Here is an 18,949-nt window from a genome sequence, read left to right as displayed (position 1 = left end):
AAACGTGAGCAGCAGGAAAGTACAGATGGTCTGTGTCCTTGACTCTACAGGGAGGGGCTGGGCTGAGCACACATCATCCCTGGTTAAAGTTCCTCCTTATGGTAACCATGATGAAGGTTAGAGAATTTAACGACCCAAGTACACAGCAGTTACAAGTAGAAAGCAACCTTATGAGAACATTGGGCAGGGTTTTGCGCTACCAAAAAAAAAAAAAAAAAAAAAAGAGAGAGAGAAGTATAAAAAGGTTAAACTGAATCTAGATACCTGTTTAGGTGCGACTCTGTTTCTCCCACCAACTTTGGTAAAAAAAAAAATTTGCAGTTGCATGTTTTTATTATCTCCTGAACACCATTATTGTCATCATTCCTCAAAGAGGTGGGAATCTTGGACTGGAATGTGACAAATGCCAGTTCTTTCAGAGCCCTTTGTAAGCTGACAATCAATTTGGGACTGCGGTGTATGTAGAAGACTGATGCTGGGGGTGGGGTGTCTCTCCCTACTGCTTTATTCCTAAGCACTGGTCCATCCAGAGAAAGAGAACAAGGGGTCAAAAACACGCTGCAGGTCCACAGGAATTTTACAAAGGCAAGACAGGCAGGCGAGGTGTGTTTTCAAGGCTACTCTGAGCGGCAGGCATCAGCTAGCTGGTCAAGGTGTCTAGTGACCGATGCAGCAACAGCACCTCAAAGCGGCTTTATTGTTTGCTTCCTTCTGTGGTGTATACAGTAAATATAGCAACTCTTGGTAAATAATAACTTATTTCTTTAGGGGAAAAAACAATGCCTCCCCAAAGAACACCAACTGCTAAAGTTGGTGATGAAAAGGAAGAAAACATGAATAGGTCTGAGACGTAATCAATTTAAGCCAGAAAATCAGAAGTTTTTTTTGGGGGGAGGGTATTTTTAGGGCCACATCTGTGGCATATGGAAGTTCCCAGGCTAGGGGTCTAATCGGAGCTGTAGCCACTGGCCAACTCCACAGCCACAGCAATGCCAGATCTGAGCCACATCTGCCATCTACACCAAAGCTCACGGCCAAAGCTGGATCCTTAACCCACTGAGCAAGGCCAGGGACTGAACCCACGTCCTCGAGGATACTAGTTGGGTTGGTTACCGCTAAGCCACAACGGGAACTCCAAAAAATCAGAAGATTTGATCAACTGATATATGTTGATAATTATTTGCTATTGTGGCAATTTCATAATAATGGAATTGCAGAGTCTCAGGTATTTCTCTTTGGAACATAAAGGCTCATCTCACAGGATTCTAAATGTACATTACTTCATTCACTTGGAAGCATTTGGGAGTGCTTCGCAGGTGCTCTGTTTAGAGGTGCAATGATTAATGCTTGCTACTAGCTTAACAACAAAACACAAACAAAACACTCTTAAGAAGAGAGGCATTAGACTGTACACATACCTATGCAACCAGCAGAGGCTATAAAGTCATAGGCTGGGACTCTGGAAGGGATCTTAGTGATCCTCTAAGCCAGGATCAATACTTTTGTTTTACAAATAAAACAAGTGAAGCTTCAAGAGGCTAAGCGGCTTACCTAAATTTATGCAACTAGTCAGCAACACAGCCTAATTCCTAAATTTAGGACCAATCAAACAACAACATGATGGCCTAAGGAAAAGATTTTTTTATTTTTTTATTTTTAAAGATTCTTGTTATTGGCTAGGGGTGAAATGATCTAATTAAGAAAAGGAAAAAGTCAATGAAAATATACTTCTTATCATGCTTTCCAGACCTCAAGCTGAAGTCCAGTGGAATCAGTAGCGTTTGATAAAATATCACTTTGCAGCAATCCCTCTATCTATTCTATTTTGGGGTACACCTTCTTGCCTTGTCTCACTGGATTGGAGTGACTGGTCAACAAGACCCAGAAGGACATCTTCCTGTCTTGGCAACTGTCAGTCAACTTTGTCCAGCTCACCCAGTCTACCTGACCTCATGGTTCTTCTGAAACACATCTGTTTCTCAATTAAAGACAGACTTGCCTTAAAATGGCTATCATTCCCTCACAGAATAAAGATTTCTTTCTTCCTTCCTTCCTCTCTTCCTTCAATGGCTGCCCCCACGGCATATGGAAGTTCCGAGGCAAGGGACTGAATCTGAGCCGCAGCTGCAGCAACACCAATTCTTTAACCCATTGCCCCAGGCTGGTTATTAAATCCTCACTTCTACAGTGACCTGAGCCACAGCAGTGGGATTCTTAACCCACTGTGCCACAGTAAAAACTCCAAGAACAAAGTTTTTTTTTTTTTTTTTTAAGAAACAGGAGGAAACATATTCCTGGATACTAGTCGGACTGGTTTCCACTGAGCCACAACGGGAATTCCCATCGGATATTTTTTAAGAAATCACTGGTGATTTTTCAAAAATGTGCCTTAGCTTAGGCTGTTCTAACAAAGTACCACAGGCCAGCTTAAGCAACAGAAATTTATTTGCTCATAGTCTTAGATTTAGTTGGCAGTGCAAAATCAAGGGGCCAGCATGCTGCGGTCTGGTAAAGGCTCTCTTCCTGGCTTGCGGATGGCTGCCTTCTCACTGCGTCCTCGCATGGCAGGGAAGGAACAAGAGTGCAAGCTAGTTCTCTGGTGTCTCTTCCTATAAGGACACTCACCAATCCTATCATGTGGTCTGCATCCTCAAGACCTCAGCTAAACAGGATGACCTCCCCAAGGCCCTGTCTCCAAATACCATCACATGGAGGGTTTGCCATATGAACTAAAGGTGGGAGGGGGCACATTCGGTCCATGGCCAAAAGAGGTTTTGCAAACTGTTGGGGTCAGAAGCCAGACACCTGTGGGCTAACAAGCAAGCAGGAAATGAAGCTGAAATCATGGGCTACTCATGAGAGTTGGCAGTGAAAGGCTCATATTATGAGAGCAGCTTTTAGGAAAAGAAAATAATCTCCTCGGGAGACAAAAGACCTCGTATTTAATTTGCTTAGATAGGCTTTTTCTTCCCCAGATCCAAAGTGAGCAACTGATGTATTTTTCCATTTTCTCCATCCTGTTATACAACCTCCCTAAGTCAGATAAGCATTCGAAAAAGCCACTCATAACATACAGTTAAGTGAAAAAGCACATATCACAAAACAGTGTGTGCTATATGATCCAATTTGTTTAAAATATTCATGAATAAAATTTTTAGGAGGCTGTAAATACAAATTGTTCAGTATTTAATCCAAGGAGATGAGATTTAGGATGCATTAGGCAGGGTTTAGTTACGAAAATAAACTACTCTGGATGTCGGTCAGCTTCTTGCTTACAAAACAATTGGAAGGACCGGAGAAGGGAAGGGTAGGTAGAGGCTCCCAGGAGGGGTCAGATTTGCCATCACAACTGTGGTCTCCCCCCAAGCCCAGGATGGGGAAATTGCTGCTGCCTTCACACCTGCCCACAGCTTCAGGGTCTGCTCAGTCAATGCAAGACCTCATGTTCACCAAAGCCTGCATGTCAGCTGCCTCCATCGTGGCCTGAGAAACACAAGCTCCCACCTCCTGTCTGTCTTCCAGATCCAGGTGAACGTGTCTCATGGGCAGAACCAAAGCTATGTCCAGAGCCCAGTTATCAAGGGAGTTTGGGAAGTAATTCCCCAGGGTCAAGCTTCTTGGATTCTGGGGGCAGAGTAGAGAGAAGGGAATGGGACCAGGTGTTAGACGACATCCACCATAATCTACCGTCTTTGGCTACTTGACAGCCATACACATCCTTTCACACATACTTAAATTTCCAAATTGCAATAGCAAAAACAGCAAGCTTCTGTAACTACCCTTGGTTCAAATGTAAATACATGCACCTTCTCATCCAAATGGGAGATTCCAAGTCCCATCAGTAATTAGATTCATGGTTAGATGATTCCTCCTCTTCTAGTTCAATGGCAAATTCACCTAGGTATCATATAACCCAACTATTACATGCTAAGTTTCACCAATACCAACTCACCCTATATAATAGGGAGAAAATAAAGGAACAAAAAGGAAATTACATATAGACATAAACAAGCAAGATAATATGCATAATTTAGCCATCCTTTTTGTAGCTGGTCAGGAGACTATAGATAATACACACAATTTCCTTCGTCCACTAGAACATTAGTATTTCCTTGTTTGGCCAGCATCTCAGATGGTTACAATTCTTCACCTAGTGAAATAATTAGAAATCTTTATTCCTGAGGGACCTGCCCTAGGTGGTCTGACCTGGACTGTGATCCTCTCATCTACTGCCTTTTATCACTGGGCAATTTCTAGCAGTTATTCTAGAGAATCCCACAAGTTCCAGACATAGTACTCCCTGCCTCCCGGCATTGCAACAATCTAATTTCCTCTTTTTAAAAAAATTTTTTTATTGAAATACAACTGATTTACAATGTGTGTTAGTTTCAGGTGTATAGCAAAGTGATACATATATATATATATTTTTTCTTTTTCAGATTCTTTCCTATTATACGGTATTACAAGATATTGAGTACAGTTCCCTGTGCTATACAATAGGCTAATTTTCTCCTGACAGTCAGATTGGTCACTCCAGCCAGTACAGTAAATTCCTTCATTGTTTATTGGTTCAGTGGCATGAGGTGTCCCAAGGGCCAGTTGGTAGTCACTGGAACCTGCTGTATTCTCTGGTGGAGACACAGTTCCCTTGGGGATGAAGACTTCTAAACTGGCAGAGCTCAAACTTGCAAGGATGAGAAGCATTAATTTTTTTTTTTTTTTTTTCCTTTTTTGGCTCCCCCTTCAGCTTACAGAGTTCCCAGGCCAGGAATCAGATCTGAGCCGTAGATGCGACCTACACTGCAGCTGTGGCAACATTAGATGCTTTAGCCCACTGTGCCAGTCCAGGAATTGAACCTGCACCCTGGCAGAGATGTGGCCAATCTCATTGCGGCACAGGGGGAACTCTGAGAAGCAATAATTTTTTTAAAGTGGTCTTTTAGGCGCATGAATGAGAAAAGCCACGTCTATTTCCACCTCTTATTTCCTGAACCCCAAAAAGCAGCACCATATGCTGTTGCTAATTGGGAGCATGCACAGGGAAATAAATAATGTCACTCCCAGATGGCACACTAGAGTCAACAAGGTCCATTATGGGATGGAGTCAGGTCATGATGCTACTTGTCACCTGATTTGCTACGGACTAAACTATGTATTACTGTCCACTGTCACCTTCACTACACTACACACACACACACACACACACACACACACAGTCCCCAAATTCACATGTTTCAGCCCTAAACCTTCAACTTGATGGTATTTGGAGATGGGACCCTTGGGAGATAATTAGGCTTGATGAGGTCACGAGGGTGGGACCCTCATGACAGGATTTGTGCCTTTATAAGAAGAGATAACAGAGAGCTTGCTTCCTCTTTCTCTCCCTGCCATGTGAGGACAGAGACAGAAGGTGGCCTTTTGCAAGTCAGGAAGAGAGCCTTTACTGGGGCAATGAACTGGCTGGCACTTTGATCTTGGACTTCCCAGACTCCAGACTGTGGGAAAAAAATTCCTGTTGTTTAAGCTACCCAGTCTATAGTATTTTGTTACAGAAGCCTGAGCTGACTGTTAAACCCTCATAAATCTTCATCCAGACTTGAAGACCACAGCTATATTGGATCCCAGGGGCTATCATCAGAGCCAATAATCAGCCCAGAATGTGAAGATCTCTTTTTTCCCACTGCACAGTCTCCCTTATGAAAGGGGTAGAAGGGTTACAAACATCCTCATCTAAAGGGATCTGGATCTGCCAACTGAGTCACGTAAGGGAACTAGAAAAGAGGCCATGGTTCACCACCGCAGGGGTAAGTCAAGTCTCTGTTCATCAGACAGGCCAGGGTTTTTTGTTGTCATTATCTTTTCTTTTCTTTTTTTTTTTTTTGGATTACAAAGATCAAGTAGGGAGTTCCTGTTGTGGCTCAGTTGGTTACAAACCTGACTAGTATCCATGAGGATATGGGTTGGATCCCTGGCCTTGCTCAGTGGGTTAAGGATTCAGCGTTGCCGTGAGCTGTGGGGTAGGTTGCAGATGTGGCTCAGACCTGGCACTGCTGTGGTGTAGGCTGGCAGCTGCAGCTCCAATTCGACCCCTAGCCTGGGAACCTCCACGTGCTGCAGGTGCAGCCCTAAAAAGCAAAACAAAAAAAAAACAAGTAAAACTTTAGCAGGTTTCCCACTTATATTGGTCCTAGACATCCTAAGATTGATTAGCCAATATTAAAAACTCTACAAGTCAAATCATTTTGATCACTACTGGATCCCTCTTGATAGGACGGCAACCAAGCTCACATTGGCTCCAGTAAAGTGGCATCAAAGACCCCATTTTATTTTATTAATTTTTTTTTTTTTTGTCTTTTTTGCTATTTCTTGGGCCACTCCCACGGCATATGGAGGTTCCCAGGCTAGGGGTTGAATCGGAGCTGTAGCCACCGGCCTACACCAGAGCTTCAGCAACGCAGGATCCGAGCCGCGTCTGCAACCTATACCACAGCTCACGGCAACACCGGATCGTTAACCCACTGAGCAAGGGCAGGGACCGAACCCGCAACCTCATGGTTCCTAGTCGGATTCATTAACCACTGCACCATGATGGGAACTCCAAAGACCCCATTTTAATGATGTCATCTCCCACCCAACATTCCTGATTCCTTTGGCTTCTAGACTCTTATATTATAGTAGGGAAGTTCTGGCTTTTCAACATTATTTAGTGTAATCCTCCAATGAATCTAGTTTTCATTTAATCAAATTGCTGGAGCTAAGATACTAAGTTCATAATATCTGATCAGAACAGTCCTATCAATAAATTCATCCAGGAGTTCCCATCGTGGCACAGTGGTTAACGGATCCAACCAGGAACCATGAGGTTGTGGGTTCGATCCCTGGCCTTGCTCAGTGGATTAACGATCTGGCGTTGCCATGAGCTGTGGTGTAGGTCGCAGACATGGCTCTGATCCCGAGTTGCTGTGGCTCTGGTGTAGGCCGGTGGCTACAGCTCCGATTGGATCCCTAGCCTGGGAACTCCATACCCTGCGTGAGCGGCCCTAGAGAAAGGCAAACAAAACAAAACAAAACAGGAGTTCCCATCGTGGCGCAGTGGTTAACGAATCCGACTAGGAACCATGAGGTTGCAGGTTCGGTCCCTGCCCTTGCTCAGTGGGTTAAGGATCTGGCGTTACCGTGAGCTGTGGTGTAGGTTGCAGACGCGGCTCAGATCCCGCATTGCTGTGGCTCTGGCGTAGGCCGGTGGCTACAGCTTCGATTCGACCCCTAGCCTGGGAACCTCCATATGCCGCAGGAGCGGCCCAAGAAATAGCAAAAAGACAAAAAAACAAAACCAAAATAAATAAATAAATAAATAAATAATAAATAAATAAATAAATTCATTCATCAATCCAACACTATATTCTTCCCTCCCTGGTCTAGAATACTTAGGTCTAATTCCTATACATATTCTCCCCAAGTTCCTGTGAATATAAATGAATAAAATCTTACAGATCTTTTCCTATTTTAGCTGTATTTTTCTGAGTTGGATTTTCTACTTGTCCCTCTAGCTTATGACAGAATTTGGCTATTTTCAGGCCTAGAGATGAAGAAGAATGGAGTCGCAGTAGGGCATGAATGTATCTGGTACCCTCTACGTGGGATCAGATGCTACGGAGTCTCCAAGCAGGGCAGGAATGACTTGTCAGACAGGGAGTGGGGCTGTTTGTGCAGGAGGGGAAACTGGTCAGGGTTTGTAGGCTCTAGGTATTTGGAGTCATTTGAATCGACTCAAATGTCTCCATTCAAATTCTCACCACTTCATCTTTTCCTATCAGTGCTTAACCTTTAACCTAAGAGATCTGATGTGGCTGTGAACTCCACTCACAGTGGAATCCAGTGACCTGCAGTGTCTGAGTCTCGGCTACTTTAGCCCTGTGGCTATAAGAGATGGGAAAGTCTTCTAGGGCAGTCACAGAAGGTCCCCGGCTCTCTGACTGTGACCTGAGATTAAAAAGTCTAAACTAGGAGATTGTCATATTCTTTCCTTCTGCAGTGTAGTATGGCTTCGGTGTGGATATATCATAAACTATTCCCTTATTAATGATTTTTTAAATTTTCCAAAAAATTCCTAACTCAGGCCTAGACTCAAGTGACAGGAAAGTCTATGAGGTAAGGTACTGGCACTGTACCTGACTCATGTGACAATTCTCTACACCCTGGATACACAGAGACAGTTAAAATTCCTCCAGAGCCTCTGGCTCCTACTGCAGTGGCTCTATTGCAGCATCTCAGGACCTGAGGGCAAATCAATTTCCTGGGGTGGTGGGGGCTGGGAGATGCCTCAGCCAGAGGACAAGAACCCTGCCTTATTTGCCCATCCGTCTGCTGCCTTCCAGCCTTCCAGCCTTGCAGGGAGTCCCTTCCTCAAGGAGGGGCTAGCTCATCTGCATAATGAAAACCGGCAGGATTTAATGTGACATCTGTACAGATGCAATCTTCCTTTAAATAAAAAGCACCCATAAATGTTTATGTTCAAGAAGCTCACTGTATTTTAACATGAAGCAGTTTGGCCCTTTTATTCAATTTAAACACCTTGAAATTGAGTTTTCCAGGTGATGTGCGATGCATTTTTTTTCACAACTCACTGAGCTCATTCGCCTTCACCTTCTCGAGTGTTTAAAAGCGCAACGTGTTTGAATGGCAATTACAAATTGGCCAGTGTACTCTGTCAGCCTCCTTTAAGTCTGCTCTGATCATTTCTCTTGGCTGGAAATTCTCTGTTCATGCATTTCTAACCTACAATCACTCTGAAGACCAGGATGCAATTTAAAAGCCTTGAGAGCCTAAACTGAAATATGAAATTTATTGTGTGGCTCCAGTTCAGTGCCAATTTTCCCACAACTTTGTCCTGAAACAGAAGCCCATCAGTACCCTCAGCAAGTAGCCCCATCATTACTGTGAGTCTCCAAGTTGGAACAAAATGCATCCAAAATTTCTTCAGACCCAGGACTTTTAGGGGGAGAGTTTAAGGAAGCTATCTCTAAAATGGTTTTAATTGTGGTTTATACAAAATAGTCAGAGAACAAAGCACCCTTTGTCCGTAACAAAGCCAACCATTTGCTTTCCTCGGGGCTACTTCCTGAGCACAGGCAGGAAGATCAAAGTTCTTATCCTTGGCTCCTAAGTCACGCAAAGCAAACCCTTCTTCTGAACAGCAGGGCAGACACACCAACCACTCTGTGTGGTAGACCAAGGGGCCACTGCTGGATATGCAGGGAAGGCAGGCTCCTTAACAACTCTTTTATGGAAGAAAATTGAGTAAAAGCAGAGATATTGTGGGTTCCAATGCCACTTCTGCCCTCTGCTAAGCATAACTTCCAAGTAGTCACTTAGCATTTTTAAGCCCCAGCTTTTTCGCTGGCGAAGTGATGGATCAAATCTGGCCCTCTCCCTTAGGAGTCTATAAGTGGCTACGTCAATGTTGGTAAGTCAACTTGAGGTGAGCTCAAAATATTATTAGATTATCTAGAAGCCTATGTAATGCCTAGTTAAAAGCCACATTCATAAATCTCTCCAAATCCCCAAGGAAGGCACCAGCATTTGTATAGTGAGAGCAGACCTGGTGCATAAAAAGGGGGTGAGGATGCTAATCTTGAAGACAGAGATGGGGGGGGCTCCATTTAGAACTTGTTGATAAAGCATCTCACTTAACTGTGAGGATGACAACTCCCACCCTGTCTACCTTTTAGGGTTACCATGAGGATCAAGGTCGGAAGAGAATATGGTGAAGAAAGCAGATAGTTAACAAAGTAAAGAGACAATACTGAGCAACTATAAAAGTCTGAGTTACAAACAAAACATTGTTGTAATTCATAGGAGGGACTTCAAGGTCAGGACCCAGGTTACCGCCCAGAGAGATGGAGCGAGAGCCTTGACATGGACCGGACTACCTGATGGTGGTGCCTTGCAAACGGTCTATCTTCTTATTGAGCTCCGCAATGATGCTGTGGAGTTCAGTGATGCGTTCCTCGTACCGAAGTGTCGTTCGCTCCTGGACGTCCTCATGCTCTCTCATGAGGTGGGACTGCTCACACTGGGGTCGAGAGAACAAGACAGAAGTGCCAGTGAGCAGATGCACCCATGGATGAGAGACTCTTAAGTCTTACAGCTTCAAACCATCACAACTGCAATGCCGAGTATGCCCCCAAATAAACATATACCTGCTCATCGGCCATGAACCCCAGAAGACACGTCAACGACTCAACTCTACACAGCCCCTAGGGGACGTCCAAGTCTTTACCTTTCTAGCTCTCATTTGCTCCTTGGGGACAGGTCCCCCTCTGCCATGGTGCACGATCTTTGCGGCACCATCCAAGTCTTCAGCCAAAAAGTGGGCAAGTGGCCCATGCTAGATGTATCAGATACCTTGTTTTGGAATCCGAATCTTGAGTGAATGGATCCAAGGTCCAATTCACTTGACCGAGGTCAGTCCTGATGAGATGGCCCCTTAGTTCCTGTCACCTCTCTCCCCGGAGCTTCCTTCCCAAGTTTCTTGACAGCTGCTCAGTTTTTCCTTGAACAATTCATTCCTTTTCTGCTGAAATTTGCTGGGCTATGTTTCGGCTATTTTTCAACGAAGTAATCCTGAATTGTATGATACCATTTCTTATCTGGCTGGCTATTTGCAGACAGAAGGCTTTCCAATATCCTTTCCTTCCAGGTTATAAACTCTGGGAAGGCAGAGGCTAGGTTTTTTCAGGACTTAGCCTGAGCACAAGTCTGGTTCAAGGTGGGTGACCTCGAAGGGCGATGGGATGGATAAACTGCAGTGGATCACACCATCGAGAAAGCTGCTATGCAGAGGCAATGACAAAAGAAGCCGGATGCTTCCCTTGCTCAGCATTTGACGAACTAAGAAGCAGCAGATGCTGTAAACATTTTTTGTAGCTCAAGTTTAAATCCTAAGGAAGCTGCTCATTTCTTTCACTGCTCTGCCTCCTCCTAGCCCCTCACCAGTTACTGCGCATTTAATCTCATTTACATAAGAATAAAAACACTAGTAGGTGAGAGAACAGGGAGTCTAGCTCCTGTTCCTGCCTACTGTGTACGGCCCTGATTAATTTCCTGTCCAGCAGAGGAATGTTAATTTCATTTCCAGCAAGGTTTTCCTAATGCCAAGAGCCCCCTGTACCTGCCAGCTTTGCAATTGTGGGGTCAGTGGCAGGCAGGCAAGGATAAGACTTTGTACCCACCACCTCCAAGGTCCTCCCCTTGCCCTCAGGGCTAGGCTTCCAATGGTGTTGCCCAGAAGCTCCTGGGCAGGGACACAAAGCCTTCAAAAATAAACAGAACGCTCCACTAAGCCCAACTCAACAATGAAACAGAAGTACTCAGCAAATCTGATAAATACGCTGGTAGAAATCACAGCAGGGGCCACACCTAGAAACAACAGCTGATTAATATGAATGTAGTAACTTCCTGGGTGCTCCAGAAATGAGACTGGAGGTGACCAGGCTGTGGAACCTGTGTCACAAGCCTTTGTGAGATGGTGACTTGCAGAGAACGAGTGATGTGAACTGTTCTTAGTGACAAGCTGACACATCAAATAACCTCTGCTCAACATCCAACACACATGAAGTACGTGGAACCAGAGGCAAAGAGGAGGGCAGAGTGAAAAGTTCCATCTGCACGGAAGCCCTCCGAACCAGACCGAAGCTGTAACAGGCCACAAATACTCTTGGGACTCACATGCACACACTGTGTATAAAATATTTTATACTATGTATAAGATATGTAACTGACAGGGACCTACTATATAGCACAGGGAACTCTCCTCAATATACTGTAATAACCTATATGGAAAAAGAACGTGAAAAAGCATGAACATATGTATACGTATAACTGAATCACTTCACTGTACACCTGAAACTAACAACGCTGTGAATCGACTATACTACAATATAAAATAAACAAAATAAAATGGGAAAAATACCTCTTCCTATGTAATTAGGCCTTTCCATATATGATCCATCACACTTGAAAAGAAACAACAGAAATCCACAAAATGACAGTGTCTCGTAGACAGTATCTGTGAGCTAGGGTGTAGGCTGCAGATGCGGCTCAGATCCTGCGTTGCTGTGGCTGTGGTGTAGGCTGGCAGCTGTAGCTCCGATTGGACCCCCTACCTGGGAACCTCCATATGCTGTGGGTGCAGCCCTAGAAAATAGTCAAAAAGACAAAAAAGTAAAAATAAAAATAAAAAACAATAGAATTCTGCTGTTCCTGAATCTCATCCAGTGCTTAATACATACCCTGAGCGTTTCCCCTAGGTTTTAGCTCTCCTAACATGATGATGAAGCAAATTTAAAACCTATATAAATACTTGTGTCTAGCACCATAAATTGGTGAAAATGCCTATAAGCAAAAATGTTTAATAAAAACAAGCCATATCATCATTACAACCACCAAGAATAAAACCCTTTAGGCTCATCTCTGCAACTGGTGAAGTCCAGGGATAAGGCTGTGAGTCAGCCTTGAGACAGACTGGCCCGAGAACCTGAGCTCTTGTTGGAAAAATCCTGTGCAGTGTGCAGCATGGGTCTGCTAAGGAGCTTTATGGTTTGGTTAATGTTCTTCACTGGGTTTTATCTTACTCCACAGAGGCCACTGATCTTTAATCATCACATTAGTCTCAGCTGTCAAACCTAAGAGTATTAGAAACGCCATTCTTGAAAAATGCAATGCCATCATTCATTTGTTAACCCTCTCGACCAAATGGGCAAGGGGTCAGCACCACTGCCTTTGCAAACATGCTAAGAAGTAGCGCCACAGGGTCACATGGGACTGATCGCAAGTCACAACTGGACTACACAGGATATTTCTAACCTCATTCTAAGTCCATGCCTGGGTTCTCCCAAGGGGTAGGCTAAGGAACCAAGCCAACTAAACAAAGAGGCCCAGCACAAATGGAAATGCCAGTGACAAAATAACACAGACAAAGTGGTGTCCCAAAGAGTAAACAAATAGAAAGGAACAGGGGTGGGGTGGGGTGGAGCCTGGCCAAGAGAAGGCATTCAAACTCCATCTGTAGCCCACACAAGACAAAGAAAAAAGAAGACGCCCTCGCCACTGCATTTAATGAAAACAGTGTACGTTTTCATCCTAAATGCCAAGAGGTAAAAAATTCAGAATCTTTGCTTTCTAAAATTAGAGAGCTCAGAAACAGAAGGTGTTCTGAATTACTTACCACTGATCGATTTCCAAGGGTCAATAGGAAGACACTCATTTTGATATACTGCCTTTGGTAGTTCTTCTTAAAAAATGCAGTTTTTTAAAATAATTGTTGGTACTAAATAAAGAGGAAACATGCTGAAAGCAACAAATCAGTACACTATATGATCGTTGCCAGTTTCCCACCAGGCTGCTCCCCATGAGGCTGTTTCCTATGGGTGCAAATGCATGCACCAGTTTCACGTGGGAGGGGAGAGAGATTTGGGAGGGGAGAGAGATTTAAACCAAACCAACCTGTGCCCTAGTCCCCTACCCTCGATGGGATTCCCTCTGGGGAGCCTGGGCAGCTTAAAGCACGACACAGGATTCGTATCGCAAGGGATTTCCATAAAACCTGGATTCAAAACCTGATTCTCGGTGCTTCCTAACTACAGAACCCCAGGCAAGATATTCAAAGTACCTAAACCTCAATTTTTTCATGTGTAGAATGGGAATGCTAATACCATCTACATGAAGGATCATCATGAGAACTCAGTGAGATCAAGCATGTGGAGTGCCTGCCATGCTGCCTGGCACAAAAGAGAGCTCAAGTGTGGTGATGATCACTATGGGTATAAGGTAATAGTGGTGACGTTCATCAAGTCCCCCAGGAAGCTGTGATGGACACAGACTCTAAGGTGCTCCTACCATCCCTGTGTCTCCTTTATGTGATACCATCTCACCAAGCCTGGGTGGGATGTGTGACTGCCTTCTATCTAACACAGTGCAGCAAGGGTGATGGCATGTCCCTGCCATAACAGCAGGACACTGTATAAGACTCTGTCTTGCCAGCAGATTTATTCTAGAATCTTTCTCTCCATTGCTGGCCTTGAGGAAGCAAGCTACCATGAATCCTACACACACAAAGAAATCCCCTCAATGATATAAGTGAGTCTGGAGATGAACTCCTACCCAGTTGAGCATTTAGATGAGCATTCAGCTCTGCTAACACCCTGACTGCAGCAGAAGACCCAGGTAAGCCAGGCCTGAGCTTCTGATGCACAGAAAAGTGAGATGAAAAATGTGTGTTGTTTTAAGCCAGTAGGTTTGGGGCAATTTGTTACACAGCAGTAGAAAACCAACACACAAGCCCTTTGCCTTCCCTATCACCTTGGTATGGGCTCCTTTACTCAACCATCCCTTCACATCGCTATTCTTAAAACTTTATTAACTTATGACCATGTATAAAGAATCTTCTTCTATTCATCTAGTGCCAATGTCACCTTTCATAATTATTCAGCAGATGTTGAAGCTTGCTTTGATTATTTCTAACGAACACAATCACCGTTTATATTTCACATTTTAATCAGAGCTCTGCAATATTTAGAGAGCTGGTAAAACTTACTAAAGCCACACACAGAGTATACATTTAAAACACACTTGCTCTTCCACCATCTGGTAAAGCTTCAAACATGAATCACTCACCAAGACACACAACACAGAAAGCATGACACAGCTATTTCCTTGTTTTAATTTTTCCTCCATAAATCTCATCTTAAACCATAAATCTCATCTTAAATCATAACTCAGGTAGGAGCCTGGCAAGTCTGACCTTTTTGACATGTTCTTTCCCTGGGTTCCAGTCTCTGAATTGTGACGATATCACCAGTGGAAGGAACAGAGGGTAATTTTTAAGTATATTTACTGTGAGAATGCAAACAAGAGACTCAACTAATGGTGCTATGTAATCATCAGGGTAAAACCATCAAAACTATTACATGAGATTGTCTTGACCGTATGTAATTCAAAAGGGAGTTGAATCACCCCTTCACAGAGAAGACAAAAAGTTTCCCTTTAGCCTCTTATCCTCTGCACGAGCTGCCCTTTGCAGGCTTAAATTTTAATAAATACCTTCCTAGTCATCTTTTAACATCCAAGACTGGGGTACATGCCAGCTTCCGGTTAAAAGCACTCACAATTTCTTTTCTTCTTAAAAAAAAAAATGCTCACCCATAAGGGCTATTGACAATAGCTGGCTTTACACCAACTTAACACCATTCTATAGTCTTCTTTAACACAAAAATAACCACTTTAAAAAAAAAAAAAAACCCTTCAGGAACAACACAAAAGCATTTTTAAAAGTTTTAATTCACCAGAGTCCACTACTGAAACATTATAAAGCTGTCTTTCCAGTTTTTCTATCCCATTTTTATTACTTTCATAATCAGATGGAAAAATACTTCAAGTTTTCATCTAAGTAAAAACTGAAAAACTTTGTCTAACAGCCCATATGAGAAAAGAACACTGGATGCCTTGTCTTGGCTCTGGTGCTAGGTTGTGCGTTTGACCTTGGGTAAGCAAGTTAACCTCTGGGGGTTGCCTGTCAAATGTGGAAGCAGATGATCTCAAGTACAAAGGGTCTTTCCCTCCAGCACAGACAGTCTACAATTATGAGACATGAGTTTTTCAAACTTTCCATAGGTCATTTTAGACCGAGGGTTGTGGCAGCCTGCTTCTTCATCTTTCTGAATTCCCACACAGAAACAGAAAACCTATACATCAACACTAAATGCCTGGAGATAAGGCATCCTCCTGAACAACAAAACAGAAGCAGGTAGGGAGAGACCAAAAGCACCCACAAGACATGAATGGCATCTGTGCAGCAGAAGCAGAGGGAAGAAACAAGGTTGATGGACCTGAGAATTGGAAAACCCCCAAATAACCATTAAGTACACAGAGGAAGGAGAGGAGGGCCAACTGGAGAGCAGCAGATAAAACTGGGAGGGTTTGCCTGAGCCAAGAGTGAGTGAGCAATGAGCCCGAAGTGAGATCTGAAGTGGCTAAAGCCAGTTGGTCCTATGAACTTTCAAGACTGGCCCCCAGACTCCCTGCCAGGAGAAGAAACTGCTGGGAGCAGAATCAAAATTTAGCAGGGGAGTTCCCATTGTGGCTCAGTGGTAACAAACCTGACTAGTATCCATGAGGACATGGGTTCGATTCCTGGGCTTGCTCAGTAGGTTAAGGATCCGGTGTTGCCATGAGCTGTGGTGTAGCTTGCAGGTGCATCTTGGATCCTGCATTACTGTGGCTGTGGTATAGGCCGGCAGCTATGGCTCCAATTTGACCCCTAGGCTGGGAACTTCCATATCCCTGGGGTTTGGCCCTATAAGGGGGAAAAAAAAAATCAACAGAGATCAGGTAGCACAGACAAAAGAAAGAACAGATCCTGGTGGAAGCAGGTGAGGGGAACAGAGTCAGGAAGTGTCAGAAGGCAGGCTGCCATATCTATGAATACACCAAACCACAGAAGACTAAGCTCTCTGAACTTAAAAAGCCATCTTCAACTCTCCCTCCTAAAAGTTCAAAGAAACTATTTTTCACATAAAAATGAAAAACAGAACAGTACCGAGGTCAAGTTCCATATGAAGTTATAAGAAAGAAGAAAGAAAAAAGAGCAGAATAACATTTCTATAAACTATGAAACCATGCCGCAAATTAGAAACCCTCCCTGCCATAAGCTCCAACAATAGACTATTTCAAAATAAACTAAAAGACTTTTAGGAGATGAAATGACATAAAACATGAAACAACATTAATTCACAATCAGAAAAATTCAGAAAGAAGGTATTCGAAAACACACAGAAAAGAAATAAAATAAAAATGCGGAAATAAAGACTAAACTAGATGGTACACAAGAGGCAATAGGTAAACACAACACACAAGGTCCAAGAAAAACAGAAGATGGAGAACAGGAACAATAAGGAAAAACAGGAGAGAGAAAAAGGATTTCAGATAGTGAAAGACACTGAAGACAGGCAAAGAAGAGCTAAGATATAAATAATAAACATCTTTGAAGAGAAAAAAAGGCAAGGGAATGAAACTAATATTAAACACTGCAATAAAAAAACTTCTCTGAAATTAAAAAAGATTACAAAATATAATCAAAAGAAAACATAGCAAACATGAATATCAATCAGAATGACTAAGAATAAGAGTTACTCTAATAAAATTATGGAAGGAAGGAGAGAGGGAGAGGAAAGGAAAGGGAAAAGAAGGGAAAGGAAAAGTAAGGAAGGAAAGAAGGAAGAGAGGAAAGAAAGAAAGAAAGAAAGAAAGAAAGAAAGAAAGAAAGAAAGAAAGAAAGAAAGAAAGAAAGAAAAGAAAAGAAAAGAAAAGAAAAGAAGGAAAGAAAGACGCTACAAATGTCTAGAATAACTGTCTTGTTGTATAATATAAAAGTTGTATTATTAACAGATTTTGAGAGTAACACTCTATACCAAAAGGGAATAAAGAAACATAAGTAAAGATGAGTCAAGGGTTTTATACCCAGCAAAAATAGCTTTTAACCACAAAGGGCAAAGACATACTATTTTAACAAGCAAGAAGGTGGTGAAGATTATTCCCATGAGTCCTCCCTGAGGAAAGCTACTAGGAAATAAGGTTCAGATAATGAACAAACAGAGGGACATTGACATAAAGACTACAATAAACATTAAATATATAGTTTACTTGCAGAAGATTAAATGAAAACTAAAAGGAGAGTGTAAGACATAGCAGTCATATGGTCAGGCAGCGTGGATACAGTACCACTGCAAAAAATTGGGAGAATGAAGAAATCATAAGCAAAAAAACTTAAAAAATTCTTCTCAGTAACTATATTTGCTATAGTAGTATTAATATTATCATTTTGAGACTGTTTCTATATGGCATGGAATGAACCAAATGAGTAATCATGGAATATTCTAATCCAATCATCCTCTGTAAACTTAAGAATCAATATTTTTAGTGTGAAAGAAAGGAGATACAAACAAATACAGAAGATAAGTAAAAGCACCTAGTAGTCTGAATTTAAACTGGAGAGATCAGTATGAGCTCCTAATGTATTTCATCTTAAAATTTGTAAATATATACATATGTAGATGAATAAATAAGAAAGAATTTCCTGGCTATATTTATAAAAGAGGACCCCCAAAAAATGACATACCTAGAAGTAATAAACACCTTTAGCAGCCAGATTGTGGTTTTGAGATAATATTTTCTTTTTCTCTCTCTCTCTCTTTTTTTTTTTTTTTTTTTTTTTTTCCTTTTTAGGGCTGCACCTGAAGCATATGGAAGTTCCCAGGTTAGGGACTGATTCAGAGCTATAGCTGCTGGCCTACACCACAGCCACAGCAACACAGGATCCGAGCCACATCTGTGACCTACACCACAGCTCACGGCAATGCTGGATCCTTAACCCACTGAGCAAGGCCAGGGATCGAGCCTCCCACCTCATGTATACTAGTCAGGTTCATTAGTGTTGAGCCATGACAGGAACTCTCAACATTTTCTACAGAGAAAAACCAGGGCTATTTGAAGAAAGCTTAATTTCAGGTTTGGGGTGAGAAATGAACTAGATGAGCCTGGTATAACTACTAGGCTCATGTCAAAACTCTCAAGAGCCAACCTGAAGAGGTTCTTACTTACCAAAGATAGTATACTTTCCATTTCTACAAGGAAAATATTACAAACGACTGAAACCCAAATATGTTTAAATCCCTCAATCTGTAATTATTTAAAAAATTGAGCACTTAATAATCAATAAGTAATCAATTAATTACCCCGAACATGTTAAATAAATGAGAAGAATGAAGCATTGATTCTGCTTTTCCCCCATTGTTTCAATAAATCATAGAGGATGGGAAATGTCTCTATAAAAATGCTTCAAGTAATAATCAAGAAAGGCGTTTCTGTGTGGCTCAGTGGAAATGAACCCAAC

The 18,949-nt window shown here is 42.5% G+C and overlaps 1 protein-coding gene across 3 annotated transcripts in view; it reads right to left on the bottom strand.

Annotated features, from left to right (window-relative positions):
• MCC (mutated in colorectal cancers) overlaps positions 1-18,949 on the bottom strand; it is a 462,268-nt gene that overhangs the window by 116,142 nt on the left and 327,177 nt on the right. For all 3 annotated transcript variants that reach the window (XM_021084624.1, XM_021084625.1, XM_021084626.1), the window contains one exon: positions 9,933-10,075. In XM_021084624.1, coding sequence (XP_020940283.1) covers positions 9,933-10,075 — 143 coding nt within the window. The remainder of the gene's footprint in view (positions 1-9,932; positions 10,076-18,949) is intronic.

This window comes from Sus scrofa, chromosome 2 (assembly GCF_000003025.6).
Source record: "Sus scrofa isolate TJ Tabasco breed Duroc chromosome 2, Sscrofa11.1, whole genome shotgun sequence".
Classification (NCBI taxonomy): Eukaryota; Metazoa; Chordata; class Mammalia; order Artiodactyla; family Suidae; genus Sus; species Sus scrofa.
Note: the sequence above shows the minus strand (reverse complement) of the source record. Positions and strands in the feature narration are given on the sequence as shown.